This window comes from Drosophila gunungcola, assembly GCF_025200985.1.
Source record: "Drosophila gunungcola strain Sukarami chromosome X unlocalized genomic scaffold, Dgunungcola_SK_2 000034F, whole genome shotgun sequence".
NCBI classification, from domain to species: domain Eukaryota; kingdom Metazoa; phylum Arthropoda; class Insecta; order Diptera; family Drosophilidae; genus Drosophila; species Drosophila gunungcola.
The window spans coordinates 823,443-832,439 of NW_026453187.1; the positions used below are offsets into that span (position 1 = coordinate 823,443).

Consider the following 8,997-nt stretch of genomic DNA (forward strand, 5'->3'; position numbering starts at 1 on the left):
TGGACTGGGTTTATATAGATGGAAAATTGCGTGTGCTGTTACTGAAGTCTGAACCTGAAACTGAAACTGAAAATGAGGCAAAAGGAAGTTGCTGGGCTGGGATGTCAGTCAGTTTTGCCGAAGAGACAGCGAGGACCTTCCTTTTCCACCTCAATCTACTCGATTTTCCCCTGCCAAGTCAGCTGGCGTGTTAGTCAGTCAATAGATAGGCCAGGATACTCAACGATACTCCAGGATACTCCAGGATACGATATCCAGGGCGGCCACAAAGGATCTGAGCACACACTATATGCGTATTTATCGGTTAAGTGTGTTCACTGTGCGTTCAACCCCCAAAGAAAATAAAGGATAAGTGCCGCATCCAGGCCATTCCCAAAAATCCAAAAAATACAATCCCCTCTTCCGCTTTCTTCCGCCGGCAATAACAACAACAATGGAGCTGGCATTTTATAGTAGCGTTTGCCTAAATACTCAAGCGTATCCCGGTATCATAGCCCATATCCATGTCGTAAGTCCGTTAGCAGCTTACCATGGAACAATCCGGAGTGGAAACCTCTTCAATTAATTGAAAAGTCAGTATGATTCGAAGAAATTGCTGATATTGCTCATAGACTTTATTGGTAGTTAATATTTTTTAATATTTTTTTTAGGTAAATGTATTTTTAGATTCTATTTTATTTCTTTTATATTTATTAATGTATTTTAAGTTAATTTTTGTAGAGTATTACTTTTGTATTAGAAAATTTCTTACAAGTCTGAGTATCATGTCTTCTAAAAACCATTATTTTAAGACCCAATAAACATCAGAAATAAATATCAGGGGAGGAAACAACAACAACAGGCTTAAATGGAGTTTTCTACGTCCCAAACATATCAAGTAATCCCTATTAAACAGGCATCAAAAATGTAATGGAGGTTGCCTCAGAAACAAGAAGAAAACATTCCCTGATAAGGATTCAAATTAGTTGAGGGTTGTTACATCCTTTGAAAAGGGTTAAGTACCATGTTTCTAAACAGTCATAAAAGTCACTTAACGCTAATAACTATGATAATAAGTTCTAGAAAGGGAAAACTCTTGATACTGCATTTTCTGGAGCTAAGAAATATTTTTGAAGGCAACTGTAAGGCTTTTGTAACTATTGCTAAGGCTTTAAAGATAAAATAATCAATTTACGAGACTTCAATCAAAATTAGGTGCATAAAAACCTTCTAAATAACTTTTTAAATTACTTTCTGTTTAGTTCTAAAAGTAAAACAACTCATTCTTCGTCCAGATTAATCGAATGCTGGCCAACTCTTCGTGGGTTCATGGCTCAGTTCAGTTCGTTTGGCAAAGTCAAGTCAAGCCGATAAATCCAGTTCTGGATACAAGTTTGTATCGACGGTCCTAGGTGGCTCCGATCTCCACCGCATTTCCCCTCTCTTCTCGGCCCACAAAAAGACAAAACCCCATACAAAACCGGCCTGAATTGCAGACGCGGCCGACTTGAGATATTATGTTTTCCGCAGCTGTCAAATTTGATTTGACAAATGTAAATAATACGGACAGACAAAGGGATTGTTGACATAATGGAAGGCGAGCTGATTTACACTTTTAGCTGCGTGTCGAGATGCGATCGTGATCTCTCTCGTCTCTTGAAGCCCCAACCCAACTCCCCAGTATGGGATTTCTTTTTTTTTTTTTTATTTTTTTATTTTCTTTTTTTTTTATTTTGTCATGCCTGAACAACCCGCAAATCTACCGACTGTTTGACTGACTGCCTCCGGCTAATGGCTACAAATTGTCACATCAGTTAAGTAGCGAAAAAAGTATGAGAAAAACAATTGGCGAGGCGATAAACCGATGATACGGGTTCGGAAAGAGTTAGCTAATTGGATAATGGCCACGATTTCGATGCCCATCAGTGGTTCGGGGGAAGATTCACCCTGGGGGTTGGCTAAATCTTAATACCATCCTTGGCGTCGTGGAGTAATTATCATAATTGCCAGTCTGATGATCTGATAACAGAACCCCCTGTTTCCATTTGTCTGAAATCAATTTTAAGTATAGTCCTGTAATAAAGTTATCCACCAACGTAAAATTAAAGTCCTAAAAATACAAATTATCTCATCACATAAACTATTTTAATGTCCCATTAAATTTTTCTAAGTTTTTTAACTAAGGAAATTGGCTGGTGGTAAAGAAATTTTACTATTGAGTAACTTGTTGTAAGATTACAAAGATAAGTTCTCTTAAAGTATCTTTCCTATAGGGGTGAAATTCATACACATTAGGATTGCATCGAAAGTAAGGAGGCTCAAATTTGTTTAAGAAAATATTTAATTTAGATCTTGACATATTTAAAGAAAACGGTGTTCAATTTAGTTGGCAAACTTTTATAAAAGACTTTATTCATTGTCTTAGGGTATTTATAATGAATTATAACTATACCATAGGAATTTAAACGGAATTTTTGGAAAATCTCAAGCGAAACCAGTAAAGGTTATTATTTTCTTTAGACCTCCCACCTTTTTTATTTTTTTGCTTTTTTAATTGTTAAATACTTTACACTGTATGCACTTATTAAGCACTATTTCTTTTTTCGATTTGTCAGGTTTTCAATAATGCTGGTCTGCACAAAAAACAAAACAAAACAGAATATTCAAGGTGATGTTTTTCATATTTGTTTTCTCTTTTTCGCTTTCGTTAGCGGTAACGAAACGGTTAACGGTTAACGGTTAAGGGTTAACGACGAACCGTATCGGTTAAGGTCAGTGTTTTTGTGTTCGGCAAAAAAAAAGGGGGAATCACACGTAAACACGGCGAGACATTTGATTTCTGGTTTCGCTGGCGACGCGACGGCAAAAAGCGTTTGACGTGAGCGTGTGACAGGCGGCGACTGCTGGCCGAGAACGATCCAAAAAGCCGAAAAGCCCGAAATCCAAATACAAAAACGACAAAGAAAAAAAAAACCGGGCCAAGACGCCGACGAGCGCCAAAGTGCAAAAGGCGCCGACTGCGACGCGGGCAGAGGCGTCGACAGAGTGCGAAAGTGGGGAATCCCCCCTTTCGTGGGGGGTGGGGGGTGCAGGTTATGTTGTTCACCACGGAGGCAAAAAGGCTTTGGCCAGCTTAGCATAGGTTTTCCCCATCCGAATGACAAGCATTTTGACACCCAAGTCGTGGGTAGAATCCGTCTTGTGTCACCTAAACTGTGGGGTATTTATTTTTTTTTTTTTTCCCAAATGCATTCCGCTCTGGGCTTTATTCTAAGCACCTAAACTGTTTTGTTTTTGTTTTCGTTGTCCACCTTCTTAGCTTTATAATCCGCCCTTATGTCACCAAATCTCTAGACTATCCTTATGTAAACCTACTCACTAACTACACCCCCCCCACCCCCCTCGCGCTTTTCTAAAACCCACCTCCACCCCTGGACTTTCCGCTGTGATCTCCGCTCTTCGTTTCATATGAAGTGTCGACGTTTACTAACAGAATTCCCAGTTTGAATGACGGTATTCGCCACTTTGTTTAACGCTCTGCCCGCTGCCTTCAAAACTCACCATGGCAGCGCAGTCGACGTTGACGGCGGCAGAGGCAGAGGCACGAATTCGCCTCGTTTCGCTTCGTATTGAGTGAGTACTTTTGAGTAACTGAGTATTTGAGTAGTTCACTCACAACCGGTTTTTATAATTTCATCCCATATCATTTTTTTTTTAACCAGGATAACAACACGCAGGATAACTCACGCATGATTCGAATCGCATCTTTCGCTGGCAACAAATATATATAGTAATAAGGACGTGCGGTGGCCATTTTGGGTAGACTGTAGATTACGAAAAACTGGAGCACAGATAAAGTCCCTGCCAAGCAAAAATAAACAAATTTACTAATACATATATGCGTGAAACCAATTTCGGGGAAAAGGAGTTGAATAAAATCAGGGGAAAAGGACATTGTTTATGACTTTCGGTATCCGAAAAGGGAATCAGAAGCCAGCTTTTTGTAAAGAAAAAATATTTGGTGTAAAAAACAAAAGAAAAACAAGAAAAATGTGTTTCATGAAATGATAAATTTAATGAATTGCTTTTAATTAAAAAAAAAAATAGATAAATTATTTTGAAATATTTTCATTTTAAGAGTAAAATTCCATTTATTGAATATCAGATTTAAAAAGAACTTCTCGAAAAAAGGATGGGATGCGAAAATCAAATACATTTCCAATATAAATGAGTTAACGATGCTTGAAATCAATAGTACGAAGTTTGGCATTTAAAATATAATGATGAGAAACTATAAAATATTAACAAAATACACAAATTTAGAAACAAATCTTAATTTCAACATATATAATTCCACAGTACTTGCAAAGTTTTAACTAAAAAGCCCTTTTTTTTCAGATAAAAACACAAATGCAGGGTTTATCATATTATTGGAAACTTAGAGAACGTTTAGATATTTAAGAATCATTTTACAATGTAATTAAAAGGAGTTTTTTTATTTATGAAGCATATAATGTTTTATACATTAGAACCCTAGGGGAAATTACAAGTTAGTTTAAAAAATATTGGGATAAAGCACAAATAAAAGGTTTTGACAAAATTATAATTTGTCAAATATTTTGATGCGTAATATTATTTCAACCAGAAAAATAAATTCTTTAGTTTAGTATTTTGAAGGAATTATTCTTAATCCTGTAAATTCGTAGAGCTAATGAACATTATTGATTGGTTCAAACGTAATAACTTCATGTTACAGTTTGAGGTGTTGTTTTGTTGTTTTTAATGTCTAGATAAGGAAAATTGAGCCACAAAATGGTGTCATTGGCGATAAAATCCGAGATAAAGTCAAATATAGATGGAAAACATAAAAGAAAGAAAGAGAGGGCAGAGGCTGCGTTGGAAAGGGAGGCAAGATGTTCCATAACGGTAGTCCGAATGCCTTATGACACTTTCCTTCGCGTTTTCCCTTTGCTGTTTCATCCGCCGAAGCGCCAGAAGGTAATGAATAAAATATGCAATAAGCGTAAAGCAGCAGAAATATGCAAATTCGTTTACAGCGTTTCTACTCTCTTTCCCCCTTCCCCCACTCATTATCTCACTCACTCTCTCCAATTGACACGAATGGGCGCGAGCAAGACGGATATAGAGTAACGCCCCCTGCAAGTCGACCATTTTACTCGGCAGCATGCGAGTGCAAGCGAGAGGGCAACTATTTGCCCGAATGCGCTTGCGCCGTGAGTGGGAGAGAGAAAGAGAGAGAGTTGAGCGCTTTTCACCCAACTGTGGTGAATTTTTTTTTTTCGCCACCTCACGATCGCTTTGTGGGCGGAGTCTCGCCTTTCAATGTATGTGTGTGTGCGAGTGAAATGGAGCAACTTGGGAGTGAAGGAATAACACACACACACACATAAGAAGGCAGCGATTTTGTCACACAACCAGAATGTCCTTTTGCTTGCCCTCTCTTTTTCCTATTTCCCCCTCTCCACAACATTTTCCATTTTCCACTCCACCTCTTTAGTTTCATTCACTTCGCTTTTTGGCGCGAAATTTTGGGCTCAATTGGAGAAAAGGATATACAGGGCTAAAGTAATGCCGTTGTAAAAGGATGCTATCATTACAATTGTTTTTCAACTACTTAAATATAAGATATAATAAAACGTGCGTTATTATCGATATTTTTTTTTTAATTTAATCTATGAAATGAAGCTTTACTACTTTAATAAAAAATATATTGAAAACATTTAATTTGCAAATGCAAATCTGGAAGGATAATGTTTCGTTTTCAGAGCTTCGGTTTGATTTCTAACTTGTCCAAGTTTTAAAGCTTAAGACATGAAATTTTCCCTTAATTTAATAGTTTTACTTAAACCTTGATGATCATAAACAACCATGAATATTTGTGTTCCTATTTAATCGAATAGTTTCAAAATGGTTTCTAGCAAGTATAATATATATCCCCTATATATTTGTTATCCCGAACCCCTAAGAATATCCGATTCTACCCCAACAAAAAAAGGGAAAAATTCCACGACTGCAGCTGCTGTAAAATATGGCGCAATGTGCAATTGTTGATAATGGGGCATGTAGCGGGTATATCCTCCCGATTCCCGATTTGCGATTCACAACTCCCGATTCCATATAGCTCGGCTGTATATTTTTTTTTTTTGTTTTTTTTTTCTTACCCAGCTCTGGCGCCTGCGCCTCGCCTGCTAATTAGTCGAGGCTCCCGATCCCGAGGGATATATTATAGGATGACGGCCACCGCGGGGGGAGAGATGTGCTCCTTGTATTTGCTAAACTTTCCATTAAATTTTGGCGCTGCACAGGCTGTGGCAATTAATTTGGAGGCGCAACAAGCGTTGAAAGCGTCGAAATGAAGTGTGACGAGCATCGCAGAGGAGCTGCCACAGTTTGCCACAGATGTGTTTTCTTATCCTTGGGGATGGGATTGCACTGACAAATACTAAGCCAAATAAATATTCAATTTTGATCTATTATTGCTCTTATTTTAATATTTGTGTTTGTTTATTGGGGTAAGCTTGACAGCTAGTCCTGAATTGGTTCTTTATTTTTTTTGTTTTAAATAGACAAATAGCCTTCTCAGTTTTCAATTGTCTAATGAAAAAAAAAGTTGTAGTCAAATAACGTTTTAAGGGGAAAATCTTACTGCCGATTGGAAATGATTATATATGATATTTTTAAAAGGTCAATTTCTATCTTCAGCTAATGATTGCAGATAAAAATTGTATCTTGTGACATTTTCTATAGTTATAAATTAAGTAATTATAGCCTGCCTTCTTTCAGTTGCCGTTGGGTGGGAAAAAATTAAAAATCTAGAGATAATTAAAAAACTTTATAATACTGAAGCTTATATTTTTAGTTTGGGTTTTTCAAGAGCCAAAAAATTTGTTTGTTTTTATGGACTTACATTTCATATTTTTAGGCCATTTTCTCCCATTTTTTTGCCCAGTGTGGTGAAGGGGTGCTGCAGGCCTTCCCACCTTTCCTTTGGCTGCCTTATACCGTGTCATCTTTTTCGGTTTCTCCAGGCGATGTCAATGTGCGTGACTTTTGCTGCTGCTGTTTTCTGCCTTTTCCAGTTGCATCATTCAACCATGACAACAATCATCTCCTCGGCTTCTTTTTGCTCTTCGTTGGTGTTGTTTTTGTTGTTGTTGTTGTTTCAGAGCATTGTTGTTTTTGTTGTCAAACACTAGACAACAAATTGTTGTAATTATGTTCAGGTTGCGTTTCGCTTGTCGCTTCCCGATGTCATAATGCTGCTACCCGCAATTATGGTAAAAGTCGCATGAAACAAAACAAAACAGCAGCAATAATAGTAGTATGTAGTATGTGGAAGGTAGTAGTAGCAATAATAATGGTAACAAACAAACAAACACAAGCCCAGCGGAAAACGTTTCATTTTTAGTTATAAATTGACAACAGTCTGTTTTTATTCCCCTCTTTTTTTTGTCTTCTGTTCATTGTTTGATTTTTGTGAAAAGAGCGGGGAAAATGTGGAAAATCGCCAGGGAATTCAAAGATGGTAGTGCCATTTGGGAAACATATTATTCCTATGGCCAAGGAACAGAAAAACCAAAGAGTATTTTCTATTTTAAATATCTACAGGTTTTCATTGAATATTGAACATTTTTTAGCACTATTTTAAAAACAAATGATTTGAAAATATGGGTTTTTCTTAATTTTACGTTCTGCTAAAAATTGTTATTTGTCTGCCATTATTAGTTTTCCTAAATACTTTTAAATAGACAAATACTTTGACAATGAATTAAATCACATACTTTTTTTTTCAAAAATATACCACTTGGACATCGGGTAAGGTTAAGTTGATTAGACAATTTTTCGCAAAATTTAAAAGGTTAGTAAAATAGTTGGCATACTTCAAATTAACTGAGAGCAAATAAATCTGTAATTTTAATTTCCATAAAAAAAAAAAACTTATAATCGTTTAAGTGCAAGCCGTTCATATATGTTTGTTTTTAGCTGAAAATAATAATTTTTTAATAGCTTCATTGTAAAGATCAGTTATGCTTTGAAGTCGGAAAAGTCGTACAAGTCGTACAAGTCGTCTAGCAGTTTCCTGTAAGCATTCACAATCGACATTATTGTGAAGTCCCAATCAACTAAATATTCTGAAATATATTCTGCAACACAGAAAGTTAAGTACCGGACAAATGGCCGTGGGATACAAGTTTTCAATGGAGGATTTCCCAGTTCCGGATGATTTTACCACCGCCATATACTATGTGGTGGCATTCCTGTCTGTCTGGTGCGTCATCCTCTATGTGACCCGCTCCCTAAAGTCGATTTTTTGGCCAATGATGATTGTGATTTCCGGACTCTTTGTCTATCGAGTCCTTCGCACCTTCGACCCAATGGATTTTTTGGATATGTTTGTCAAGGCTTTGGAGCTCACCTATGATTTGTGCTTCGAACTCTATCAACGTTTTGTCGGAAGCTGCCCATCAGACGAATAAATGATGCTCAACAATGGAAAAATCACAAAATAATTTTGTCCAAAAAATAAACACTTTAAATGAGCATTTACACACTTGTTATATATTTTCAGTATTTGTATTTTAGAGAGTTTTTGTTTTCATGATAATAATTGGTTATAAATGAAATAAAAGTGCTTTAACTTGTGTAGGGTAAATCAAAAGTTTTTATTAATTAAATATTGCCAAAAGTTTATAGGGCGTTTGTTTTAAAAATAAAAACTCTATAAAATCACAATAAATTTCCAAATTACCGTATTTATACCCAGAATAATTTTTTTGTTAAAATAAGCAAATTACTTATAAATGTTTCTTGAGTTATCTAGCACATAATTCTAAGATTCTAAGATTGTAACTTTTCACTTGTTAATATTTGTATTAACCCCAATCCACTTATTTATAGGTCAGGAGTGGCAGGACCTGTAGTTTCTTGAGTCAAAGGTTCGCCCCTTGGCCAGCTGACACTCATGATTTCTCAGTACCCAGTGCTCAGCTCCCGGAG

General features: G+C 36.5%; 1 protein-coding gene and 1 long non-coding RNA gene across 2 annotated transcripts; both read left to right on the forward strand.

Annotated features, from left to right (window-relative positions):
- The first annotated feature begins 509 nt into the window (after nucleotides 1-509).
- On the forward strand, nucleotides 510-3,872 carry LOC128260645 (uncharacterized). Its single transcript, XR_008268155.1, has 3 exons — nucleotides 510-572; nucleotides 3,454-3,612; nucleotides 3,702-3,872. It is a non-coding gene; the product is annotated as an uncharacterized LOC128260645 (long non-coding RNA).
- A 4,150-nt stretch (nucleotides 3,873-8,022) lies between these two features.
- LOC128260644 (uncharacterized) lies at nucleotides 8,023-8,569 on the forward strand. Its single transcript, XM_052993792.1, has 2 exons — nucleotides 8,023-8,082; nucleotides 8,156-8,569. The coding sequence occupies exon 2, from the start codon at nucleotides 8,175-8,177 to the stop codon at nucleotides 8,475-8,477; it is 303 nt and encodes a 100-aa protein (XP_052849752.1). The 5' UTR covers nucleotides 8,023-8,082; nucleotides 8,156-8,174; the 3' UTR covers nucleotides 8,478-8,569.
- Nucleotides 8,570-8,997: the final 428 nt, after the last annotated feature.